The sequence below is a fragment of the Tyto alba genome, unplaced genomic scaffold, assembly GCF_018691265.1.
Source record: "Tyto alba isolate M040663 unplaced genomic scaffold, T.alba_DEE_v4.0 Super-Scaffold_42, whole genome shotgun sequence".
In the NCBI taxonomy this organism is placed as follows: Eukaryota; Metazoa; Chordata; class Aves; order Strigiformes; family Tytonidae; genus Tyto; species Tyto alba.
This window is the reverse complement of record NW_024881318.1, coordinates 34,031,648-34,059,425: the sequence shown is the minus strand read 5'-3', so window position 1 is coordinate 34,059,425 and position 27,778 is coordinate 34,031,648. Positions and strand designations below refer to the sequence as shown.

Sequence of the window (27,778 nt, the reverse complement as noted above, 5' to 3'; positions counted from 1 at the left end):
ATAAATAACGGTAAATAGCAACATCAGCCCCTGCTTAGTTGAATCTGATCCATATAAATAAATTGTAAATAAATAATTCCCTGCTTAACAAGTGTTTCATAGTATATGCCCAATCTAGATCATCCATAGCTAGAGGGAAGAGGAGAGTAATTCTTGCCATAGCTACAGCTGAGTAACTAGTGAGGATAATAAATAAATCCCAAATTCAACCAGTTTTCTTTTTCTTGCTATAGCTAAAGGATGTCAATATTCTACAGTGATGAGAGAATGGTAGGCTAAAACAAGAGTAAAGAGAAATTATTTATTTAGAACATGTTAGGAACACTGTTCACAGTACATCATAACAGGGTGACTACATAATGGGGGTGATCATAAAAGGGTGATTTAAAAAAGCAAAGAAAAGACAAAGCATAGGCTAGTTGTGGAAACTGGTGCATTTTTTCCTCCTGTAAGCAAAGCTGTACAAATAAAGACTGTCTCATACTATTTCTGCACAGGTAAAAGATTGATTTACTCAATCAGTACATTTTATTTATTCTGTATAAACATACCAATACTTAGATTAACACTTCCACATAGTTCACAATGTTTAATTTAAATACAGTATTATGTCTCATTGACTTGTTGATTTAAGGTGCAATTTATCAAAAACTACAGTAAGTATTTTCTCTTTTCTTAATCAGTTCTCTTTGGCACACTTCTGGTTTATTTAAATATAAAAGTGTAGAATTTAATCGAGTATATAACACTGCAGGAATTTGAAGGTTTTTTTGTTAGCGTATGAGTGCAATTTTAGGTTTACCACAAGCTTATTTACAAACAACTTTATATGAATTTCAGTTTACTTTACATATAAAATGGCTAATCACTTTAATGTGCAAGGCAAAAAAATTTGTTACAGCAACTCCTCCCTTGAGAGAGTGATTTTTGCACCATGGAAATCTTGTATAAAATGTTTCAGAAAGTGGAGATTTCTTATGAGGAAATTCTTGGTGCTTCTTATCCTATAGCAAGACATTGAAGACATGACTTTCTGGGTCCAGAAATGGTTCATAAGATACAGTTTAGCTGACACGTTGGCACTGCAGTAGTGTTGCAGCTACAGATTTGCATGTTCATCTGGCAAACTAAACCAAGGAGCAAAAAAACAACCAGTCTGTGTAAAAAGCTTAGTGAGAGTGGTTTCCTTCTAGAAAAAAGTGTGCCTCCTATATTCTTGATATTATATCTGTTTTAATTCCACAGCAGAAAGGTCTAGAATTTGCACTATGTGTTGCTATATAGTCTATTTTCATCTTCATAACCTCTGCCTACTTTTGGGCTGATTAATATTTGGTTAGAGTTAAAGGTAAAGAACAGTAAATGGACTTATTTCTGCTTCTGATGGAAATGTATTAGGAGGCCATCAAAGTGGACCTAAATCAGTAAAGTATCACTTTACATAAACTCTTCAAATACCGGAAGAGCAAACCCATAGCAATATATTTATTTCACATCTGAAGGCCAATCCCTGCAGCTGGCATTCATATGAAAGGCAGGGGGAAATCTAGCTATGCAAACACTGGGAATTGTTCCATGCCCAATTATTTCACAATTAAAGAAAAATGAAACCCTGCTCACAGTAAAATACTTAATACAAGGCCTTTCTTGTCTGTTCCTTCCCGAATCATCCAAGTGGTATCCTCTCAGCTGCAGAAATGAGTATTTTGGCACGTGATCAAGTTACAGTAGGTGTCAAGTACTGTGCAATCTGTTTAGAAGGCAGGGATGTTAAAAGGCAAGGATGTAAATTTCATACAGGTGCTTCGTAACGTGGTAAGATGTGAAATGCTGTGCTACTCCTGAGTAAAACATGTTTGGCTGTCCCAGCTAAGATACCCATTTATGATGAGCATGCTGATTCCAAAGAGGCATTTCACAGCCTCAGCAATAGTGTATATTCTTAATAAAAAAAAAAAAAAAAAAAAAGTATTTTACAACTGTCTTTTTCTTAACCTATCAGCAAGGACTAGAAGTGGTGAGTTCAAATTGTTGACAGAGTGGATGAGAAGGGGATAGAACTCGTAAGGAGAATCAGAGTCTGTTGTAGTAAATCAAATGCACGTGGTATGTAATTAATTCTCAATTATTCTTTAAGCTTTTGAAATATTGCATATGGCCATGTCCTTTAGTGCTCCTGTTTTACCTGAAAGCTACTGGCTTTAGAACTGAGATGTCTGCGTGAAGGATATGGTGTCAGACTTATCTACAGCAAAGCCTCCATTGATGTATGATTTCTTGGTCTCTGTGTCATCATTATCAAGCACTGTTGTTTCCAAGGCAAAAGGATTGACTATGTTGACTTCAGAGGTGACATCCATCTGCTCCAGTTCCTTTTTAGAGAGCTTCTCCACTATCCCTGTACCAAAGGCATCTCCCAAGACATTCACCATTGTTCTGAATCGATCCCTATGGAATAAAAATGTTGTCAGACAAACCATTCTGTATGTCACTTAGAAAATCCTTTTAGTAAAAGTAAGCTACTCTAGCAAATGCAGAGCTGTTTTTTTCCCAGTGAAGATTCAGGGTAATTCTGCAATTAAAAGAAACAAATCTTGTAAAGTAAGTAACAGAATTTTCTCCACATGTATTTGGAGAAACTTGGAGTCACTTCCATGACAAGTTACTTTTACAGGGTGTGCAAAACTGCAAGTCAAGTCACCAGCTTGTTAAAGCAGTAATCATACTGCTGTGGACAGCCTTACAAAATGTTGCAGGGATCACTTCTCAGCCCCTGAAGTATGCTACACAGTTGGTTCTCTCTGTGATGAGACTGCTTTTGTTGGGAGAAGAGACTGTGGGGTGCAGCAGAAGTCTGCATTGTGCCTTCTGTCTTTCTAACAGTCATTTCCTCAGCTGGAGGAGCACCTAGCTCAGTATCTTCAGTGTTCTGACCCAAACCCTGGAAATGGGAAAGGCTATCTTCTGTTAGCTTTTATTTGTTAAAGGGCTGAAGTACAAAGTTGTATTAAACGTGTCACTTCAAGCAATATGATACTTCTGTACTGTTGATTTTTCTTCCAACAGAAATGTGACTTGTAGGCCTTAAAAATCTGCCACTACTTGGCAGAGGAGCAACAAAACCATGCCATACAACAAAGTTTGAATATTGGCACAGAAGGTAGGGACAGTGGCAGGTCATGCTTCCCTGGTTTTCTTTTCAGCTACACAGTACTGCAAGGGCTCTGTGGCAGAATGAGCTGCTCCCTCTGTGCAGAGATGTTGAGTTGGATACATTCACAAATAGAAGGGACTACAAAAACAACAGTGAAGTGAATCAGCGTGTCTCATATACATATTCTTCTACTACAACTGCTGAACTCCAGTGCTAAAAGGTGTCCATGTGTTCTCCATGTGGAAAGGAAATCCATGGTAGGGAAAGGAAAAGAGAGGGGTAAAGTAAAATTCTGGTAGGATCAGTGTGACAAGTGAGGAAATCAACAGCAGCGGAAACTCATCTTTCATAATACTTCTATTCTCAAAATTTTTCCATTCTTCATTAAAAACATGGAAGTACTCCTCAAGCCTATGTAATAAAATCTTTGTAAGTTCAGAATTAACTAGAGGATTGTTAATGAGCCACTACTAGCAGGTTGCAAATTAATACATTTTAGGGAGTAAGTACAAAAGGCGAAAGTGTTAATAATCTACGTGACATCATGATATGCATTCCATCTGCTGAGGTGTAAAATGCACTGGCAATGATTCCTGGTACATGAAATTAATCTTTAATTTGATTTACACAGCAAGATGCCTTAATCTGAAAAATATCTCAATTAGAATCAGAAACACCTTGAATTCTTTGTCTGTTTCATGGTGGAACAAGAAGCTTCCATATATTCATATTGTGCCTAAGAATTACACAAACTGTATACTTTCAAAGTGGAGACAAGATCAGATCTCTAAAACTAAGATTATTATGAGAAACAGGGAATTACTGTTATCTTTCTCTCTTTCTCACTCCCATAAAAGAATTAGAGGGCATCAAATAAAAAAATGAGGATGTAGATTAAACCAAATAAAATTAAATATGTCTTTACACGTTAGGCTGTGGAATTCCTCTGCACAGTACTTGTGGAAATCTGAAAGTTTATATGGGTCCCAAAAGCAAGGAGGCATTCATGGAAGAAGAAGAAATCTATTGAGAACTGTTAGAACAAAAACCACCTCTAGCTCAGGAACCCTCTCAGCTGCAATTTGCAACAGGCTAAGAGAGTACTGTGCGACAAGAACCAGTATACATTTGTTATGTTCTTACATTCTTCTTCAGATACCTGCCCTGAGCCAGTGGTTTGTTTGGATCTCCATCATCCTTAACAAAACTAAATGCTCGCTGGGAAAAGAAGAGAGCCGGAGAAAAATGAAATTACTGTGGAGCACAGCAAACAATCTATTAGACCCTGTTGCAGACAGTTAATGGGGTGAATGTACTTGTGGCTGGAGCAGTTTTGTTTGGAGCAATTATACAGAAATTGAATTGATTTTCTGGTGACTGGCATTTCTCTCTCAGCTTGCAAAACTGACTTATATAATCAAATAAATAATATATATCCGTCAAATACATAGGTTGCTGCCAAAACTCCTTCAAGAAAATGATTGGAAAGGATGGGGGAGGAACAGGAATGCATTTACCTTGAGTGTAAATACAAGCCTAAGAAGAAGACACGCAGAGACTATTAAATGATTAAGATCTCTGCATCGATGTCAATGAAATATCACCCATGATGAGTTACTTGCAGGTGAACAAGGCCTTGGTCTGAGCACAAAAGCTCGCACAGTTTAGGAGGCAAAAAAAGCTATATTACAAACTGAAGTTATACTCTTAACTTGTGAATCCTGTTACTCTTTCACAGTCAATCACAGGACAATGCTGAATGCTGATGTTCTCCTGAAGTCCAGAACACACTCTGTGATTCTTTGGACTTTTGCAAATGTAGCAGAGCAACATCTCTGTGTAAGATGAATAGAAAAGATTTCTGGTGAAACTGCTTCTCCCCAGAAAGAGCTGCTTAGTGGGACTGAGGGGTTTTGATGTGCACCAAGGTTGGGATCAGGCATAGGAATGTTTTCTGAGTTTGCACGTGTGTGCTTGTTGATCAAGGGGCTGGGTCTTTACAAAGACTCTCAGTGAAGAACAGACCTAGCAAAATAATGCTGGCAGCACAGATCCATGTACAGCCCGCCACGCGTGTGCATGTGGAATCCAGAACCAGCTTTGCTTAGTTCATGTTGTGCTCCACTACCTCCACTGTACGGATCCATACCACCACTGTATGGATATTTATGTGCTTTGTGTAAATCAGCTGAAATGTTCTGCTTGTGGTTGCGTTTGATTTTTATGAATAGTGTATGAATTTAGCATAATATGGTGACAGCTGACACTCTGGAGGCACTCATTGGTACTGTCCAATCTGTGTTTCCTGAGTATTGTGCTCATGATTTTTTAATGCTGTGGCCACTATTTTAAGGTTGATAGCATCTCTGGATGTGAGGTTATTCACAGCCATCCCATGCAGTAGGACTTATCTCAGAATTAAAGCCACTACTGCATATAACTCCGTATTTAACAAGATTTGCCATAAGAAGCATCGTTGTCCAATTTCTGCAACAGTCCTAAATGATTTTGTTGCTTTCTTTCTCAGACCCACATGTTCCCACACAAATTTTGTAAACATTAACAAAAAACAAGGAGAAAGAATTAAATATCAAGTGCCTTAAACTTACAGAAGCCAGTCAACTGCAATGATCAGAGTGACATCTTCGGCGGGCAGGCCGACAGCGCTCAGTACAATCACCATGGTGACAAGTCCGGCTTGGGGGACACCTGCAGCCCCAATGCTGGCTGCGGTAGCTGTGACACTAAATCCCAAATAAAGCCCAGAAAAGGCATTCAGAATGCATGTTGCTCACAGAAACTCTATTTTCTAGCACAAATAGGCTTATTTCACTGTAGGAAAGAAGCTCAAATATTCCACTTTTCCTCTTGAATAGTATCTACTCAGAAGTCTGCTGACAAGTTTATGGGACAAGTCACACATCAATACCATTATGGTTAAACTGTGGAACAGCAGGCAACGCATGACTAACAAGCAAACTGGACAGATCAGAGGTAAAGGCCGAGTTGGGTTTGCAAGTGTTTGCAGTGGAAGAGTAACGGCAATGTCCAGAAGGATGCTGTATACCAGCTGCTTGTCCTGGCCCACCCTACCACCTCAGCAGGCTGCACATCTAAGGCCTCGGATCAAGAAGGGAGAATGCTTCTGTTACTTCCTGTGCTGTGAATGAATAGTTTCAACTTTCCCATGGGGTATCCAAAGTTAATGTACCACTCACTAAAGAAACCACCTCCAACAAAATGTGTATGATGGCTTTCGTCTTACCTAATGGTAACAATTTGGCCAATATCCAACTCTAAGTCATTCAGTTGTGCAATAAATACAGCTGCTACTGCTTCGTAAAGAGCTGTGCCGTCCATGTTGATGGTAGCTCCAACTGGAAGAACGAACCTGGTAATTCTTTTGTCGATGAAGTTTTTTTCTTCCGCACAGCGGAAAGTGACAGGCAAAGTTGCTGAACTGGCACATAGATAAACACATAAAGTAAGTGCAGGCAACAGCACACCATTTCTCTTATCTTTCCCTGTCCTCAGGGCAAAGGATTTTTTCTGATTTGCTCTGAGACTCTGATGGAGATCTCAGCCAGGCAGGAAGGCTGAACCATGAAAAAACGAAGTAACTTTTGTTATCTCTTCTAATCATGGAAAGAAACAACAAAGTCTTAGTTATCCTCAAAAGTACATGGTAAAATTGTCATGATGTATGTAGTCACGGAAACTGTGAAACAGCGTAAACTGTAGCAAGTCTGTGATTAATGAAGGGAGAGGCAAAGAATTGTCTCTGCCTGGGAGAGGCAGACTCTCATTCTGTGTAAGTCCAGTGCAACCTATAGTGCCCCTGTGGGTACTACAGAAATAATGATAACAGTAATATTTCAACCTCCAGGGGACTAAGAATTGCCCCGGTGAAATCAGGGTATGTAACAAAGTAACAATAAAATCAGAGTACAAACAATGCAATTACTAGTAAGAACATAAATGTTTCTTTTGTTTACCTGGAAGAAATCATGAGGGCTGTCAGAAGTGCCTGAGCCATCCCCATGGCAAACCGAAAAGGATTTTTCCTTACTATTATTAAGTAGATCAGTGGCAAAATTATAGTGGAATGGATTGCAAGTCTGTAAAATAAAATGGACTAGTTAAATAAGTGGATCCATCTCATTGTATTGTTTTAATAAGATGGTGATAACAAGTATCTAGTTCTGTCCTCAAGGACACTTGTGAAACACTAACAGTGACTTTAGTGACACCTGTGCCCCAAATTTAGACAGTATACCATCTTCAAAAAAAATGCAGACTAATGCTGTTCTACACTTTCTTTTGGGAAGGAGAGAGAGATTATTAATTGTCTCTCTTTCCAAAGTAGAACAAGAATTAACTAATATATTGGAAATAATTTTAAACAGCTGAAGATGACAAAAAAAAAAAGGTAATAAATAATATTTAAACTGATATGCAGAAGTGATCTTAAATAATGATAAAACACTCCACTCTCCTGCAAAATCCTTACAATGCAGACTAGAGACAAATTGGAAAAACAAACCAGATTTTTCAGTTTATCTGCCTTTATTATAGAACACATTTTGGAATTAAAGGTAAATATGATTCCCAGACAGAGAGAGATGATGTCCACATCTTTCTGCAGAAACTTCAGACATGACCCTGTAAGAAAATCCACCCTTACTTTGTGGAAAACTGTAAGCTTAGGTCTACAATTAAAATGTAGTGAGGTATTTCAGAATATACAAATTAGATGTATCTAGTCTCACCATCTTCAATCTTGTAAAATGGTGAAATACTGTCTTTTGGAACTATTAATTTTTAACATTAAGTGTGCAGACATGCAAAAGATCAAACCATCCTCTTGACTTTAGCTGCTAAGGTGCATTTGCCTGGATATTTGCGTGGGTTTCAGAGACAAATTCATCCTTCAACTTGTGCATTAATTTTGAACATTGTGCATTAATCCTGAATGCATATGAATGCAGAGCTTTGTGGACATTAAGATTAGAGGTAAACAGCCTGCTGTGAGTATATTTGAAATGAAATATATGTGAAATGAAATATTTCCTGTGTTCCAAGGTTGCAAGCATTTATAGCAACATCAGCTTTATGTCAAATTGTCCTAGCCTAGAAACATAAAGCCCAAAACTGTTGTCATGTATGACCTTGGGGTTTTTAGTCTGTCCTCACAAGATGTTCTTGCAAATGTTACTGTGTTGTAAGAGTGTTTTATGATTCCAGAACAGCTGATAGTGATAAATCATGGTACCATTTGTTCTGCCAAAAATAGGCCATTAAGACAGCAGTAGCCACAGTACAGAAATCCACAACAGCACCAAAAATCACCCACAAAACCCATTTGTTTAACTGAAAAAATTATCTTTTTAAAAGCAACAAGCATTAAAAATTTCATTCTGTATGTGAACAAATAATTTATTTAGTGGAATGTACATAATAGTACACACCATGGATTGATAAAATTTTGCAAAGAACTCTAGAAAGAAACCTAACAATTTATACAATGCTGCCTGAGAACAAACTGAGTTCTGCAAACATATAGAAAAAAATATAAAATGGTATTATTCACCAACAAACAAAATCAACAAAATGTTGATGAGAATAAACATTTCAAGTGTGTTTACGTCTAGAAGCATACCGACTTCAAGATAGTTATTTTGAAAAATTTCAACCTGCACTTTTTTAGAGGCAGCATGAACAAGGCATTATCCAAAATAAAGTATTTGTGCGTATCTGCTTTGCTACTACTGTTTTTCATAAAACAAATTTGAAGTAACACTTATTTTCATGCATGAAATGCAACTCACAGCAAGCAGCAGAGATTTTTTATACCCAAAATCATAATCAGCAACTGAAAAGAGAAATTTTAATAGTGTTAAATTTTAAGATAGGAAGAATCTTATCCCTCAGAATCCCAGACTGGCAGCCCTTGTAGCATCCAGAGATGCATCTGCCTTGCTGCTTTCAGAAGAGACAAAGACACAGGCAAGAGGGTCTGCTTGCTGAAGGTTCCTTTTCTTTTTTTCCACCTCAGGCTGAGAGTCCTCCAGCACTTGTATTATGCCCCCTACTTTGGTCTTCCTCCTCTGTGACTGTTAACATGTCCTCATCTTAACACTGCAACCATTAAAAGTGAGAGGCTGCAGATATTTAGTGGCCAACTGGAGCAGAGGCACCAGGGGAAGTCTGTTCCCTCATGATGACCTGAATGAGACATAAACTCTGAGATATATTGCAGACAATGGTGGATGAGAGGTGGTAGGTCTGGGAATGTGAAAGGTCATGAACAAGAAAGCTGGGAAGAAGGTGACATAGAGGACGAACTGGAGAGGGAAGTTACAGGAAAGGAGAAGGAGGATATAACACACCAGTCTTTGTGCTCTTGCACATTCCTCTTGATAGGGAATATAAGAAATATGCTTAAGATAACCTGTAATTCTCAGGATCAAGCTTCAAGGGGGGATGATAGACAGCTACAGAAAATGTTGATGGACAGAATATACTGCAAACTGACAAGGTCAAAGAATTAAGGAAGAAAACTAGAAAGACAGTGGGAAGAACAGTGTTTAACAAACCAAAACAAAGGAAGAGCACAACTTCTCCTGTTTGCTGAGAGGTAGGAAAAAGGGTATTCTTGCAGACTGGAAAACGTAGAACAAGCACCTTTTCCCTGCAGCCTATATCCTTGTGTGTACATTGTCATATTTGCTTCTCTGGTCTGATTACAACAGGCTCTCCTCGATGGGCAGTTGTGAACGTACATGCTGCTGTTAGCCCTACTCCACAACACCTTGAGCATCACCAACTGTAGGCCCCCCCAAAAGAGACAGAATTGCTACAGACATCTACCCTTGCATCCATCAGGGAAAATTGTGGTATATGCAAGCAAGTTCAGTGGAACAGAGACTTTTTCTTGCCAAGGATGTGAAGGTGAGCGCTCTTACTATATACAAGCTTTTTGATGGCATCTGGGAACCTACTTAGACTGTTGTGCCTGTCAAGCCTAGGGTTACCAGCTAAATGGGAGACTCTATGTGGTGGTAGTTTACTTTTCAATTGAAGCACTCTGAGGAAGGCACTGCATCTTCACACACATCTTAAGGAAGATATGCTCTGTCACAGTACAATCAGTGACCAATAATAGGTAACCAGTCATCAAACTTGCTATCTGATCTAAAACTGAAGTCAAAGGACAGTAATAATCCATTCAATATACTCTTCCTCTGAGTTAATCTGAGTTAATAACATAAAAAGCCTGCAGAAGTAATACAGTGTTGTCTTGGGTTTGGCTTTCACAGGAAGCTGAGAGGGGGCACTGCCAGGACAGTTTACCCAAAGCAGCCAAGGGGATAATCAACACCATGCTGACATCATGCTCAGTATATAACTAGAGGACCTGGCTCTGTGTGTGTGTGTGTGTGTGATGTGATTGTGGTTCAGAAAGGGGCTGATCATGGGGTACTGGGTGGTGAGCAGGTGCATTGCGCATCACTCGCTTCATATATTCACTTTATTAGTACTGTTGTTATAATAATTTTCTTCTCTTCTTGTGTTGTTCTATTAAACTGTCCTTATTGCAACCTGTGGGGTTTTATCTTTATTTTTTCCTTCTGATTCTCCTCCTCATCCCACCATGGCAGGCAGCAGTGAGTGAGCGGCCACATGGTGCTTAGTTGACAGCAGGGCCTAAAGCACAACAGTCCTTTTTTCTGCCCAACGTGGAGCATGAAGGGTTGAGATAACGGCAAAAATCTGACCAGAGCATGTTAAGACAAATCTGTTATATGCATTTCTTATTCAAATAATTGCTGGTCACAACATTGGTTCATTTATTCACATGGAGGGGTTATGTAAATCCTTATACGCAGTATGCACTCCTTGTGGTGGTATTTGTCACCTCTGGGATGGGGAGAGGTGGAGTAAGTGGGTTGCACTGATCACACAGCAGGCTCAAATAGGAAACCTCAGTTGCCCAGGAATCCTGGAAGTAATCACAGACTGGCCAGAAGGAAAAGATTTTGGAATATTGCCAGAGGAGGAGGTGACATGTGCTGAAGAGGCCCCACTGTATAATGTACTGCCAGAAAACGAGAAGCAAGATGCCCTGTTCACTGATAGGGCCTGTCACATTGTGGGAAGGCGTCGGAGGTGGAAGGGTGCTGTATGGGGTCCTATATGACAAGTCACAGAAACCACCGAAGGAGAAGGTGAATCAAGCCAGTTTGCAGAGCTGAAAGCCATCCAGCTGGCTTTAGACATTGCTAATCGAGAGAAATGACCAGTGCTCTGTCTCTATACTGACTCATGGATGGTGGCAGGTGCCCTGTGGGGGTGGTTGCAGCAATGGAAGCAGAGCAACTGGCAGTGCAGAAGCAAACCCATGGGGCTGCTGCTTTGTGGTGGGATGTTGCTGCCCAATTAGAGAAGCTGGTTGTAAAAGTATGTCATGTAGATGCCCACGTACCTAAGAGTAGGGCCACAGAAGAACATAAAAGCAAGCAGCAGGTGAATCAGGCTGCTAAGATTGAAGTGGCTCTGGTGGATTTGACTTTGTAACATAAGAGTGGTTTATTTATAGCTCGGTGGGCCCATGACACCTCAGGCCATCAAGGAAGAGATGCAACTTATAGATGGGCTTGGGATTGAGGAGAGGACTTGCCCATGGACACTATCACACAGGTTATCCATGAATGCAAAACACGTGCTGCAATCAAGCAAGCCAAGCAGCTAAAGCATCTTTGGTATGGAGGAGGATGGCTGAAATATAAATATGGGGAGGCCTGGCAGATTGGCTGTACCACACTCCCACAAATTTGACAAGGCAAGTGTCATGTGCTTACAATGGTGGAAGCAACCACCTGATGGCTGGAGACACATCCCATGCTCCATGGCACCACCCAGAATACTATCCTGGGCCTTGAAAGACAGGTCTTATGGCAACATGGCACCCCAGAGAGAATCGAGTCAGACAATGGGACACATTTCTGAAAGAACCTCATAGATACCTGGGCCAAAGAGCACGGTATTGCATGGATATATCACATCACCTATCATGTACCAGCTTCTGGGAAAATTGAGTGATATAGTGGATTGCTAAAAAACCCACTGTGAACAATGGAAGTATGGGACCTTCAGACATTGGGATAAACATTTAGCAAAAGCCACTCAGTTTATTAAGAGTAGAGGATCCAGCAATTGAGCTGGTCCTGCCCAATCAAAACTTCCACGTACTGTAGAAGGGGCCAAAGCCCCCATAATGCCCATGAAGAATATGTTAGGGAACACAGTCTGGGTTAGTCCTGCCTTGGGCAAAGGCAAAACTGTTTGCAAGATTGTTTTGACTCAAGGACCTGGGTGCACGTGGTGGGTGATGTGGGAGGACAGGGAAGTTTGATGTGTACCTCAAAGAATTTGATTTTAGGTGAGAATATCTAGTGAATTAAATTGTATGACGTTAACTGCAAAATAGCCCTGCCACTGTATGTCATCACTACTGCAGTTGCTGTGTGCCATATCAATGTTCTAACGATAAGAATCATGCAAATCACTAATGGGTGGACTTCAAAGAAACAGAGCAAAGTGCAGCAGTGATGGAACTTGAACTGGCTTCATCAACGGGTGCCCAGCAACTTCCTCAAGATCAACATCTCCAACCCACGGCCTGTGGGTACAGGCTGCAGCACATATTCCAGCCACAAGCTCTGGATGAAGTAGGCACCAATCCAACATCAGCGACCATCTCTCCTGCCCTGGAAGACTGTTACAACAGAGGGATCCCCAAAGTCATGGATTAAGTGAACTCAATGGACACATTAAAAGGATGGCCCATAGACTAAGGCAATTATATCTCTGTGTGTGTATATATATGTATCTATCAAGGACAGTGAAAAATTGGTTGTAAATAATTGGAAAGTGTAGGATCAGGGCATGATGTAGGTGGTGTAGAATAAGAGGTAGATAATGTCCTGGGTTTGTCTAGAGTAGGGTTAATTTTCACAAGAAGCTGTGAGGGGGCACAGCCAGGCCAGATTACCCAAACTGGCCAAGGAGATATTCAACATCATGCTGATGTCATGCTCAGTATATAAGTAGAGAATCTGCCTGGGGATAGCGGGGGTAGGCTTGTGATTGTGGCTCAGAAAGGGGCTGACTGTGGGGTACTGGGTGGTAAGCAGGTGCATTGTGCATCACTCACTTCATATATTAATTTTATTGGTATTGTTGTTTTAATCCTTTTCATCAGTTCTTGTGTTGTCCTGTTAAACTGTCCTTATCTTATCCCACAAGGCTTTTACTTCTTTTTCCTTCTGATTCTCCTCCCCATGCCACCACTGGGGGGAACACAACTGAGCAAGCAGCCGCATGGTGCTTTATTGCCAGCTGGGCCATAGCAAGTGTCATTCTATAAATGACTTGTACCTAACTTGTGGTCATGGTCTCATTTATAATTTATATAGAAAATATTATTCTCTTGATTTACAGTCTCTTGGTAAACATCAACTTTACTATCCTTTAAAAATTCGATTTCTTTTCCAAGAAACTCACAAGAAAACTGCATTATTCATTAGTCAAACATAACTTGCACTCATCTCTAACATTTTGAAAAGTCATGACTCAGTGCTATTTCTGGAGCTGTAATTTTTACTTAGAAAGTCATTACATCTCAAATTATTTTTGAACAGATAGTCCAAACATACTGGCTTATGCACAAAACAAAACAACATTGAAATATTTTATAGGAAAGATTAATGCAATAAAAAAAGATCCTGCTTGACTATTTATAGGGAAGTTTGCATTTAAGTCTATTATATCACCCTTCTCTCTGCTTGGCTATTGGAAATTGTGTGAATGACATTTGAAGAACGGCATGCATAGTCATCAAGTGGGGGGAGAGAAGCTCTTGAACAACTTTGGATCTAGCCTTGAGACAAAACATGAATAAATCCTTAGTATATTGAAGGAATTACAGGAGTGGATGCTAAGGCAATGAACCAAGACAGCCTAGAAGTTATGCTTCACTGAATTGGAAATAGAAATTTAAATGCATTTAACTTATCGGGACTATAATATCCATTTATCTATCAAAAGGGTTCTTTGTGGGATAGTCTTCAGAGGTATATAATCACCTAGTATTACAACCTATATCACTTGGAGCAGTTAAGTTGCCCCTTCTAAGGCTCCACATCTTCAAGGCTCTACATTATGCAGGTGTAACCTCCTCCACCCAACTGTTCTACACAGCCAAACGTCTAGAAAAATAATAGAAAAAATGTTTTGAGGCTTGGCTAAGTTATTGAGACAGCAACTGCTGCTTTTGCAGCACAAGGAGTAACTAACAAACAGTGCAAACCCCAGAGTGTTTCAGTGGCAGCTGTCTGCTCTGCACTGAGGTGGGAGGGGATCAGTTCCCTCTTTGGCATCATGCCTTGTGCACTGTACTTACTATGCATTGGTACTGGGCATTGGAGCTGGCCCCGTGCTGGGACACCTTGGGCCCACAGGTCCCATGGAGGTTCCCAACTTAATTCAGATATTTGTGTATTTTCAATGGGCTGGAACCCCCCAGTAAGCCATAATTCACAACCTCACCCTTTTCCAACTTCCTTTAGTTTCTAACAGAAGCATTACTACTCTCAAAAATACAGTGATAATATCTGTTTCAGCACCAGGCTGAGAAGATGAAACAATGAATACAAGTACAGCCTTCACTTTTTTTTAAAGAAGGCAAGGCAGTGACTTTTCAAAACGAAACATGCATTCAGCAAGACATGCATTCAAAACATGCTCACGCAAACTCACATAATTTTCACTCACAAGAATTTTTGTCTCTGACCTAGAAGAGGATGGGTGTTGTGGATAATCAAGTTGTAATCAACTGAGCTCTAAAAACTGCACACATTTAAATTCATCTTTAAGAAATGACGTACCCACTTAGTACTGTAGCCATATAAAGACCCAGTTTACGGAATATTTCCCAGTCCTCAACTTCTATTATCTTCCCAGCAATTAAAAACACAATACCAATTGGCATATACCTAGAAAGCAAAAAAAAAAGCAGTTAAAAATGCATTCTGAAAAATATTGTGTGCTTACCACAGAATAATTTCTTGCACAGTGTAAGTTTTCACAACAGATGGAAAATTTTTTTTTAATATTCTATTACACAACTGAAGAAATGTTTTTTTATATTACACAACTGACTTTATTCACTTGCAGCAAGACTACAACAGAAGTAACAAAAAAAGATTAGAAAACCAGAGTAAATGTAACCCTAGGCATAGTCTAACAAGTACCGCGTGACCTGGTGTCACAGAACACACAGATGTTGGGAAGGGGTGTGGGCTCTGCTCTACTATAGCAGATGCTATACATATCCATAAGCTTACTTGGAAGTGGAAGTCTGCAAGGTTGAGACCAATATCTGTGCATTTTGCAATCACACACAGAGAGGAGAGATCTCCTTTGCTTACAGCAGCTGCCTTGCAGCACTGGGGGCATGTGTGTCACCTGCACAGAGTAAAAGTGATTTTAGTATGCTGGGATAGTACAGTCATCAGTGTGTTGTTTGATGGAGGAGGCCCCATCCTCCAGTAAAGTTACACAAGGCCATGCTTTGTAGACATGAATAGCTGCATGGGCTTCTGCCTACAGAAAATTCAAGGCAAAAATCACAATTTAAGCTAGCACCAGCTCAATTGCATTCCTTTTGGTACTGAGCAGGATGTCACAGAGACAACTTGCCACTTTGGAGCTTTGAGAAGTATGAATTAATCTATAAATCTGTGAATATATAAAATGCATCCATTTAAAAATATAAATTATAGATTTATAAAATATGTGTGTGCTATCTCACAAATATAATAGTACTTTGTCTGTGTGCAAAGCAGGGACTCCCAGTTACTTCCGAGCCCTGAACTTGGTGAAAGCAGAACTAATTCCTCACACTGACAGCATCAAACTTCACCTTATTCAATACAACATCTCCCACATCCGTAGAAACACAGGGAGCCTGTAGCCACAGCTTCAGGCACATGCAAGACAACAGCAAGTCAGCTTATTGGTAGGATTCTGTATTTGTGGCATGTGCTAACTCTTGGGTCTCATTAGTTGGAATTTGCTGCAGAGCCTGACTGTTTCATGAGGCTGTAACTCAGATGGGGACTGAACCAGCTACCTGGCACAGGACAAGTTGCAGAAACTAATTTACCTTTATTTAAAGGCAGGAAGAAGTATGCAACTAAACCCTGGACAGGTTTACTGTTCTACACATCCTCACTGTGCCAGGATGGAAGAAAAATCCATAGAAGGGCCAGATCTGATAAGCTACTGTTGGTGTGAAATGTGGATATGAGCAGAGTATTGTAGTAAATGGCACAAGGCACTCCACATGTAGGATCAAACTCTGGAAATGACTGTGTGTGTTTATAGTTCTGATCCTGTAATAGTGATCTGTATGGACAAAAGCTCTATGAATAGCTGTGAAGTTCAGCCAAACACTGTCAGATGATCTGCAACATTTTAAAATTGTTTTTCCTGTCTAAGAATATTATGAGAGAATATTGTGAGAACGTTGTCTCACAAAACCTATGAACAGAAGACAAATGATGCAAAATTGTATTTTGCATACCATTTTGGATTTTGTTCTATGCTGTGGGTTGTATATTAATTTATATTTCTAAAATAACTTAGCTCCAAGGACAGTTATTGTGTGAACATAATGGCTATCAGGGAATAGTGTTCAAGACTGAGAAGGGCGTGAGTGGTAATGCTTTTACAGCCCTCAAATCACTAGTGCAGTTGTAATGTTTTGATATAAACCTCTAGCAGGAATGTCTGAAAAACTCAGGTTTCTTGTGTACCAGTAGGACTGCTTCTTTAGTATGTAGTAAGTGGAAGCCCTGTTTCCAGTTTCCTCAAGAGGATCAGATTCCGTAGAAAGGAAACTTTTTACCAGCCTTTCTTTTCAAGTTGTTTGCTCTAAAGCACTACACAAAAGCAACCATGAAGTATGGGTCTGTTCCTACCTCTTCAATGACAAAATCCACTTAAAGAAGTTGTTAGAAAATGCCAGTATGTCCTTGGACTTACCACATAATTATCTGAACAATTCTCATTGTAGCTTCGTTCAATGCATTGAAAAAATCCACCAGCACTTGTCCTTTCTCTCCCATCTTCCCAATAACCATTCCAAAAACAAGACAAAAGACGATCAACCCCAGCACATTGATGCCATCAGAATATATGCCCACGATTTTGTATTCTTGGGTTTTGTTCTATAGATTAGATTCAAGAGGAAAAAAGTTACTATCTGAAACCACTGAATTTACTTTAAGGAGTTCTAAAATGAAAACACATTTAGATCTTTTCTGGGAAAGATAGAGAGCTGTTCCCCAGTTACTCTATTCCCTTTCTGGCACTGCCAAGTGGGCAAGTTCAAGGATGAAGGTAGAACTAATTTGTCTTTGAAAAGTTTGTATTTTGAAACTATGCAAGGATCTGACCAAACCCTACCAGGGGATAAAGCATCCCATAATTTATGTTGTCCATTCTACAGATTGTTGACACAAAGTATGGTAAAATCTAGGTATCCACAGTCATGCCTTCAATATACTCAAGACTTACTTCCTACTGTGGGGAACAAAACACAGTTGATGTAGAATCCTTGTGGTTATTTCTGAGTAACTCGAGGGTTTGTGTCAGGATTTCAAATAGTCCATTGTGTAAGAACTGAGACAATGGTATCCAATTTTGCCCCAAGTTTTAAATCTATTGTTCAGCTGAAATCAGTGAAATTGCATAATTTATAGCAGAACTGCATGCACATAACATAAAAATCCTACTAAATAGGTAGATATTCATGCATTCCTCTTTGTGCAGTATGAATATATGAGGGAAAGGTATAATTCTTCACTACAACCTGTTTTAGGATTTAATTAATGTCTTATCATATAGCTCGTGTTCCCATGCTTTCAATACTATGAGATAAAATTTGGAAAGAGTATAATAAAATGCATATTGATTTGATACTGTTCATAGTTCTGTGTCACATTCTATTGAATTCCTTTCTTCCTCTACTCCAGTGTAAGTCTAGGCTTTATAAACAACCAATATAGATAAGCTTTCTACTCCTCTAATCAGAGGCTGGTTCTTCACTTTTGTCTTTTTTTTTTTTTTTTTTGTAGGGTAATAAAATATTAATTAACAAATGCCTTCCATTGTTTTGCTTTCTATTTAGAAAAATGTTATTATCATTTTCCACCCCTTTCTCTCTGCAGTGCTCACAGTTATCTCATTGCTGCTTACACATCTCATGCTGATAAACATTTAGCCTTTCCACAGTGACTATTTTCTTTAATTTCTCAGCAAATTGACCATTCATTACCATGTACATTTAATAGAGTGTATGAATGGACTATTTTCACACATCATCTATTATCTTTGGACTACTTAATTACCAGTGGAGTCCTCTGGTGTTCTTAAGCCTACTTGATGATCCTCATAATACCTCTAGCGTTCACCTACTAGGCTTTGTGCCCTTACTAAAGTCTATCTATGTACCATTTCCTTTCTTTTCTCAATCACTAATCGCATCAACTAAACCAAATTTATTCCATGCTCTTTCTCCCCACTTCATACATTATGAAGGAATACAACAATAAAGGTCACACCTCTGAAGCCTCTGTTGTTGTAGCAGTTGTAGCCGGTTCTTCTGTAAATGTGGAGCTATTTTTATCCATGCCAGTTGTAGCTTCAACTTTTTCACGTTTGGTTTTATACTGGGAAAAAAAAAAAAAAAAAACCAAACAAAACAAATGAAGAATTTAACTAGGAACATGAGGAAACTGAAGAATGGACAAAGGCATAGCTTTTGTCCAGTAAAAATAAGGTAAAAATAAACCAATCTGACTTGAAGGTGGCAAAGATAGATAAACACATTATTTCCCAATTCATGTGATCCATCATGGTTCTGTACTTCAGATGCTGTAGATCAAATAAGTGATTCACAGATAATATGCTATGAATTCTGACCACTGCCCTCCTTAGCAGCCTTGAAGGCCCCAGGCACCCGGCCAACATGGTGGTGTTGGTGGCCCCGCCAAAGAACAGGGAAGCCTAACAGCACCCAGAGCACTGTCTGTAAAACCAAGCAGTTACAAGTCCTAAGGGGAAACTTGGACTGGAGCTGCAGCTGAACAGCAAGACCCGGGACCCACCAGTGGCCAGGGATGCATCCACTGTCATCTGCTTCCTCTGAGGACTGAGGGAGTGGCTCATCTTTTTTTATGTCTTTCAAGTCTAGATTATGATTGTTATGTTGATATAGCAAACCAAGTATTAAGATTTGACCCAATCTGCAGAGTCTAGGTGATGAGAAATCATAAGCTAAGTGGTGATATTATAAAATTGTACTACACTGACTTTGCTTATAGAAATCCCATGCTATTCTGATTATAAAACTGTGCTATACTAATCACAATATCCTGTTAAGAAAATAAAGCTTTAATTGTAACTATGGTTTAGTGTTGTCATCATTCTGTCAAGGATCCCTAAAAGAGGTCCCTAAAGGTCTGTCCCCTTAGTGTCATGTGACAGTAATTAACATATGAGAAAAACTACATCAGGTTTTATAAACTGGAAATACATTCAGTGTTGTGCACAGGAAGACAAAAAAGGGAAGCAGCGAGCATCACAAAAACCATTTGATATATTTATAGATAATGATGACTGAATCTGAAGTAAATCTAATATATAGACAGCAGTTTCCTCTTTCAACTTGCAAATCTCACTTTTTCTGAAAGATGTCTCAAATAGACTGTACCAATTAGCTGCCTTAACATGGATCATCAGGTCTGGCAATAGATATTAGATGTGAGACACACTGCTGAAGGCTAAACTATGCAGATTTCATCAGACACTGAGGGTTTTAAAGGACAAGGAAATAGATCCTCATGACATGGTTCTACTAACACTGCCTATTCCAAATAGAAAAATCTCATCTCCTACACTGCTTGGTTTCTGTACTCAGCTCCTAAACAGTGTCTTTTTGAAAGGGATGATCAATGACTTAATAGTTGATAATAGAGTGTTTACCATAATGGAAATGAAAACAAGATGCCTTAAAAAAAGTCTTTTTATAGGAGATTAAGATAATCCTGGACTTCTCAGAAATAATTGTTACCTGACATAGTTTTGGGGACATAAAAGAAAAATAATTGGCAGTTAACAATGAAAACTACAGTAGCGAAGAGGAATGTTCGAACTTACCTGTTGAAAACAGGCTTGGACAAGGTTTTCTGGAAACATATTCCTGTTAAAAAAAGTGGAGGTATTTCAACATTATAGCATACTAAGAACAAGTTCTTTATACAAACAAAATGGTAAAATCTGCTGTTTGAAAAACAGATTAGGTTGTGTTCCTTTATCCAGAAAGCACTGTATTTAGCACCATCAGATATGAAGTCCAAAGAAATTAAGGCTTCAGGACTTCCATCGATCAGGTGACTGTTTTCCTACTGTCAAATTTTGGGGCTTATTTGATGTTTCTGTTGGCAAACTACTAAACCCAGTGCTTTTTTTCCCTGCTGCATCATCTCCATCATTTGCATGAGGAATACAGGACACACGATTTTTATAGGATTTGTCAAACATAGGCAGAAAAAAATAACAACTCTTATAAATGCTGTGTTGGAAGAATCAGCTATTTGTAGTTTTGAATTCAGAAATTAATCTTGGCTGATGGAAGATTCCCATGTGTTATTCCAGGGTCAAGAATCATTTTTGCACAGTGAAAAATTAGGAAATTAGATCAGAAGCTGTGCAATCCAATTATGTGCCTCTGCTCCAACTGCCAATTTCAGATTCAAATGATTGCAGAAAAAAGCATTAATTAGATATTTATGTATACTCAGTCCAGTGCGGAAAAAGGCAGTTCATATATTGAAGCAGAAGTCTATCTCCCTTCCAGATCTTTCACAAATTCCTGCCTTTATTTTTATAGTTTTTAAACCAAAATTTCTTCAAAGGCAAGGGTGGTTTGTACAAGCCTGGGATTTTCCTTAATCTTTATAAGACTCTTTGGATTTGGATCTTAAATCTGATGAATATAAATAAGTAGGAAAAGTAACCATAATTCCTTTAAAAGATAATTTCAGACCTTGAACTCTGAATTTATGGTCTTAAATTAGTTTACAAGAAGTTGAGCTATAAACTGTAGCAAAACCCTAAACTACTCTGAATTACAATTCACACTGCTTCTTACAATACGAAGACTTTTTTTGTGCATGGAACTACATCAGCCCTGTGACTATGTGTGGAAAAGTTCATGTGGAAGTTACTGATACACAGACTGTATTAGGTTTTATAATATGATTGATTGCACAGTTCCCCTCATTGATTCCTCAGCAAGTGACGATGAGGAATGAGATGAGCCATCCCAGGAGCTGCCAATCTGGTCATGCACAGGTAGGAGGGGACAGAGGCAGGGAAGAACTGTGGACTGTTGAACATGGGGCTTTGGGGTTGAGGACAGTTAACTATCTCACACAGAAACCTCAGAGAAATTAAGTTATTCTCAGAGAGGTCTACCTTGATCTGTGCTGGGGCAGAAATGCCCCAGATGACAGCAGACATTTTCTATTAAATAGGACAATGACATTTTCAAGGCAGATTATATACATATATGTATATATGCTTGTGTATAATTTACAAATGTCAAAGAACTGTGTATCTGGAGTTGCATCTACAAATGCCAGTCATATTTCTTGAAATAAAAAAATGCTGCGAAAGCCAATTTTATATATGTGGCAGTTGATTCTTACATGATAGATTAAGTAAAAAGTCTGCAAAAAGAAAATAATGGGCACAAATAGTGATACAAAACAGAGACTAATTACAGTTGGAGAAAAAAAAAAATGACAAAGATTTTTGAGGGAACTACTTAGCCACTATTGGAAATCCAGCCTTTTTTTTGTGATTTTTTTTTTCTAATTCTTTAAACACATTAGCTCTGAAAATCTGCTCAAGTCTTCTGCAGACTTTTCTGAGGATTTCCTTCTTCTAGCCACTTGAAGTATCTATCATTCCCAGGATGCTGATGGGGAAAAACTCACTATAAGGTTGCCTTAGATACTGGTGGTGCAGCAAACTTGTTGACTATGCAATCCTAAGAAACTGTTGCATACTGCGTCTGTTGCTCTGCATCCTGCCTCGAGGAGGGGTAATACAACACTGCAATTTCAGATGGTTCTGGATGACACAGAAGTTGCCAGTCAGTAACCTGCCAACCATTCAATCCTTTCTGGATATTTTCTTCATAAGAGTTAAATCTTGCATATCAATTTCTGTGAAGGAGGGAATCTTTGTTGTCATTGGTTTATAAACCAAAGTCTATGGTGTAAAAAGAAACATTTTTAACAAGCTGCCTTGAATATACTCTAAAATGTCTAACCTGTTGGAAGCTATTATTTCCTTATTCATCCAAACAACATTAGAAAATAGTTTTATTGTATTACACATCACAACTTTATTTGCATTTGTTTGGATTTCTGTAACAAGGACATAGAAACTAAAAAAGAAAACCTTACCTGATCAGATCCAGCATGGCGTCAACAGTACTGACTTCTGGGGTACTGCCCACTCTGTCTATTTCATTTGCTGTTTGAGGCACTCCAGGTTTAATGGTCACAACCAAGACAATCCCTGCAGGAGTACCAGAAGAAGAGTTCACAGGGTAAGCAGAGGCATTGGTGCATCCTGCCTCAGTGTATCTCATGTAGCTAAACTCATCATGAGCTAAACTCACCAAATGCTTTTCCTGGGTGCATATCCAGGGCTGTTCAGAAAACAGAAGTCTATGGGTGGTGTCCTTAAATGTGTGGGTTCCTCCAACACAGGAGCTACTTGCAGCCTTGCCACTGGACTTGGGCACTCTAGCTTTGTTTTTTGCATGTATGGTACTAAATCACTACTGCTCACCAAGAGGGTAAATTAAAAAGTTCTGCAACTTTTGAATGGTGATATTTTGAATTGCTATTTACATCTTCCTTACACAGCTCTTCTTGTTACTAACTAGCTTTCAGATATGAATACAAGTGACTTGTCCTGTGACCCCAAAGTACAACAGGATGTTTTAGTAAAGTTAGTTAGCAATAAAGTTACATAAGAGAAAGGGCTCAGAAACATACTGAAATAAAAAATTACGGGCAAGAAATACCAGCTTTGACCTTGTCAATGACAAATTTTACATTTACTCCACTGGCTACACTTTAGGCATTTTTACTATTATATGAAATACTAGACCTTTCCAAATGTCCCTTTTTTTTTTTTTTTTTTTTTTTTTTTTTTCCCCCTCCTCCTTCAAATCCAAACAAACCTAAAGCAAATGGAACTACTAAATCTCAGTGTAAGTAGAAAGGGGCATTTGGATGACCTTTCAGCCAGTCAGGAACAAGGCCTTCTAATGGCAGTTGTGAATAAAAGCAGAACTGAATTTGTAGAACTCTGCACAATGAAACAAGTAATATCACAGTATCATAGAATAATTTAGAAAAGCAGGGACCTCTGGAGATTGTCTGGTTTAACCTCTTTCTCAGGGTAGGAACAATTTCAAAGTTAGATTCACAGTCATGTTATTCTTTATTAATTTTCCTCACTATGTATTCACAGAAAATTCCCGGACAGATCAGATAGCCAACCTCTAAAAATGAATCTATCCTTATATGTCTGTATGTGATTCTTTTTCTATTGTTGAATACTGCTTTCCTTTACAAGTAGACCACATACAATGTACATTGTATCCTTCAAAAAAACATGCTTCTTTTTAGTGGGTGATATCTAGGCACAGTATTTACTCAGACTCAACAAAATACAAAGATAAGCCACAAACTACATTACAGCTGACAGAGGAGGGTTTAATTTTATTTATTTATGAAGGCAGGCTGAAGATATTTGTTCAAGATTTCAAGGTTGGTTGTAGGGATGAACTCCCTGCAAGAGGAAATGTGGACTTCAGAGGCGTAGGAGTGGAGCCTGGCAGTGACAGAGGGGACAAAAACCTTCTAGGAAGGAAATGAGATGACAGGGAAAGCAGTATTTTCTGTCATTCTTTCAGGTGAAACACATTATACATTCTCACATACGAGAATCGGCGACAATCTATCATTTTGCTACTGAGGAAACTCCCTTTGATGTTCATTCAGCTTTCCCATTGCTGATCACTGTTTACCTAAGCAGACAGCTCCGAATCTTCCCTGAGCTGAAATGCATGGTGAAATTGCCTGCGGCTTCATATTGGATAAGAATACAGCCCAACTGTGAACAGCAGGGCTAGCTTCTCCCTGTATCTGGCTACCAGTATGTCAAGATGTTTGGTATGATTCCTGTCTCTTCTTCCCATCCTGTCTTGGGAAATTAGTAATGCCACAGTGCTGTATACCTGTAATTATGCAATGCTGAGGATTTTAAAAGTTACAGTACGACAGAGTACCTAGTATTACAGCAATGACTGTAGTGCAGAAATAATATATGACTGCTCGCAAACCAATCTTCCCAGAAACGCTGGAATCCAAAGCAGCAACACCTGCAAAAAGAACCACAAAACCAACACTCTAAAAAACAGCCTTAGAAGACACCTGTTATTTTTGTAGAGACAATTATTTATTGTCTCTAAATTCTATGCAGGAAATTTTTCCTTATTCAAAATATTTCTAAATAACCAATTGCACATCTGAAAAATGTCTGTAGCAGACCAACATATCTGCTTCTGTTTCTTTGCAAAAATCCAGTTTTCCTGGATTTTTCTAGGATAATTGAGCTTTTCTGATTCCCTGATGTTCGTGATGAGTTTGATTTTGGTTTATTTTCATATTCACTTAAATAATAACTTCACTTTCTTCAGATCTGTAACATTTTGGTTTTACAACTAAAAGTCATGGAAAGGGAGCTGCTCAGGGCTGTTAAACCAGGTTGCTCAAAGGCACGTGCAGACAGGTCATTCCTGGTGGGCTTGCCTTTATTAACAGGTTTGCTTTTTTTTATTATTATTATTTTTTTTTTTTACCTTTTTTTTTTTTTTTTGACTAAAGCTTTTCTAAAGTCTGGGCTGTTCCCACTCTGCCTGTATCTATCATTGCCAGGAATTGAGGGCAGTCTCTGTTAATGAAGGTGGGGAAAGTGCTGAGGCAGGTGTTATAGTGAGGTCAACTTAACTTCTGGCAACAATAATACATCAAACTGCTCGTGAAGTATTTTTTAATTGTTTAAAAGATTTACAGCTACATCTGTACACATACAATTTAGTAACCAGGGTAAAATGAGCATTGTGACTACAAAACTTGACTGTCTATAACCACATTAGTTAATAATTCACTACTATCCCTTTATTATACATTTGTGATCCATTTATATTTTAATGTTTCTTGAGTTAGATTATCAAAGACTAGCTGGATTCCTTTGTATAGGAAAGCAAAAATACCATAACAATATTTAATCTCAGAAAAGCATGATTTTGTAGCAAAAAAAGTTTCAAAAACTAAGGAAGAAAAATCAAAAGATCTTTCTGACACAAATGTAACTTACTGATCTTTGAGCTCAAAAAGGATCTTAGCAAGCATACTTTAACCATGTGCTGATGTCTCTTTCAGAAGGTATATTTAGAGCAGTAACAACTTGTGCCTAGAGCATTCATATAATGACTTACTTGTTCTGTTAATTGTTATTCAAAATGCAAACAGTATTGGGAGGGGAGAATGAAGGTTATTTTATTTCATCATCTATTTGATTATTTTGGGGTCTCTGATGGGATAGCGTATCATCAGACAGTATAGAAGAACTAAATATACACGCAGAAAACATGGTGTAAAGACTATCTCATTATCTCATTTGTACAGCAAATATGGATAACGAAAGAACTATTCATATGGCAAGGGAATACAGACCAGTGCACAGAAAAAAAGCAATGTCACGGCTATTACAGGAGGCTGTCAGCACTAAGGATATTGTTTGAGGCACAAACAACAGAATGGATACAGAACCTGGGCCATGATTTTTATTTCTCAGCATGGGAACTGGGAAAAAACAGGTAGAAAGGAGGACTTCCACATTGCTGTGGGCTCAGCTGTGGAAATTATGGCAGCGAGAATTCTTGAGAATGGGCAGTAATAAATAATGGGTTCTGTGGACAATAGAAGAGCTGGTTTCAAAGGCTGTCAATGTTGAACCTTTTGCAGCTGGTATATTAACTTAGAAGACTTTACATCTCGGTTATAAAAGAGAGCAAACTGGTACTGCCACAGTTCCATATCTTCTAATTAAAAGTTAATAAAAAGTAGAAATTAGGAATTTTATTCTAAAACTTGTTGTATTGACTGTCAATAGTGGTTAGACAGACAGTGGAGGTAAGATAATACGCTTTTCATGGGATGGAGGTCTTCACAAAGCTTGCCTGAAGATTTTTTTTTGCTGACAGTCTTGCTAACTCAGCCAAGAGCGTAATAATCATGTAAGGTTATTTCCCTGGAGTACTCAGTTATAAAGATTCTACAATTAGTATGACATGAAGTTCCTGTGATAGCCATTCTTCTGGCTCCAAACGAAATCCCATTGCAAACTGTCAGGCTCACTGGAGTTACAGAGGTATAATTAAGGGAAAACTTTGCCCCTGCCTTTTTAAATTGGATAACGATCCCATTAACGAGTGAGATGTGCTAGAGTCCAGCTTGTGCTTCCACTGTCATGTCAGTGCTGCTTTGTTGGTAGCTATAAAAACATGCAAATCAGTCAGACATAACTGATTGAGTATGAGCATGCTCTGAGGATGGCAGGTGAGAGTTTGGTTTTATTTTTTTTTTTTTTTAAAAACCTGTTCTATTCTGAAATAAAACTGCATTCATGGTTATTATTCTGTTCAGAGAATGAAGTAGCACTTACTACAAATGCCAGAGACACAGATTTACACTGGGTGCTTTATGCTGCTAAGATCCTTTTTTTCATGTTAGCTTGTTATACACAGGAAAACACAATATATAAAAATAGATTTCCGTCCAGATATACCCTACTGTCATTTGTGAGCAACTGATAATACATTATAATTGATAGCTACTGGCCACCTTCTCAAGCCAACTGCAAATTAAATTTCCTTGGTAATAACATAATGGATTTATAATTTCTTTGGACATAACTGAAAGAGTTAATCGAAGTTGTATTAAACAAAGCATACAACTAACACTGATTTCAGTTCATAAGAAAACTTATTTCTCCAACTAATATGGCATACATACTACTTAAAATGGAAATCCTGTAGTAAAGGTAAGATCACAAAACCAGTACAATTAAACTTGGGTATCTACCGTGGATTAGCACTAAACTTTTATAAGTATTTTATTTGGCCTTTCCCTCCCTCAGCCTGTCCCCAAGTTTTAAATTGTTTAAACAAGTTTGAGCGGATAAACTGTAAATGTAGTCTACTGTACAGAATTTAAACAGCATGATATATTCTCCTTCAACTCTGGACATTTCAAAGCTGCAGTATTTCAGATTAGTTCCTTAAATTCTCCTGCAAGAGATCTTCCAATTCACAGCCACTGAAGCATGGAACACAATTCTGTG

At 38.6% G+C, this 27,778-nt stretch overlaps 1 protein-coding gene across 1 annotated transcript in view; it reads right to left on the bottom strand.

The window, feature by feature from the left end:
* Positions 1 to 287: 287 nt before the first annotated feature.
* The window catches only part of SLC1A1 (solute carrier family 1 member 1), a 57,988-nt gene continuing 30,497 nt past the window's right edge, over positions 288 to 27,778 (bottom strand). Inside the window, exons 3-12 of the mRNA XM_032989672.2 lie at positions 24,660 to 24,752; positions 22,759 to 22,873; positions 20,441 to 20,483; positions 18,844 to 18,951; positions 17,264 to 17,448; positions 15,103 to 15,210; positions 7,150 to 7,272; positions 6,420 to 6,614; positions 5,764 to 5,898; positions 288 to 2,448 (exon numbers count right to left, since the gene is read on the bottom strand). Coding sequence (XP_032845563.2) covers positions 2,202 to 2,448; positions 5,764 to 5,898; positions 6,420 to 6,614; positions 7,150 to 7,272; positions 15,103 to 15,210; positions 17,264 to 17,448; positions 18,844 to 18,951; positions 20,441 to 20,483; positions 22,759 to 22,873; positions 24,660 to 24,752 — 1,352 coding nt within the window. The 3' untranslated portion in view covers positions 288 to 2,201. The remainder of the gene's footprint in view (positions 2,449 to 5,763; positions 5,899 to 6,419; positions 6,615 to 7,149; positions 7,273 to 15,102; positions 15,211 to 17,263; positions 17,449 to 18,843; positions 18,952 to 20,440; positions 20,484 to 22,758; positions 22,874 to 24,659; positions 24,753 to 27,778) is intronic.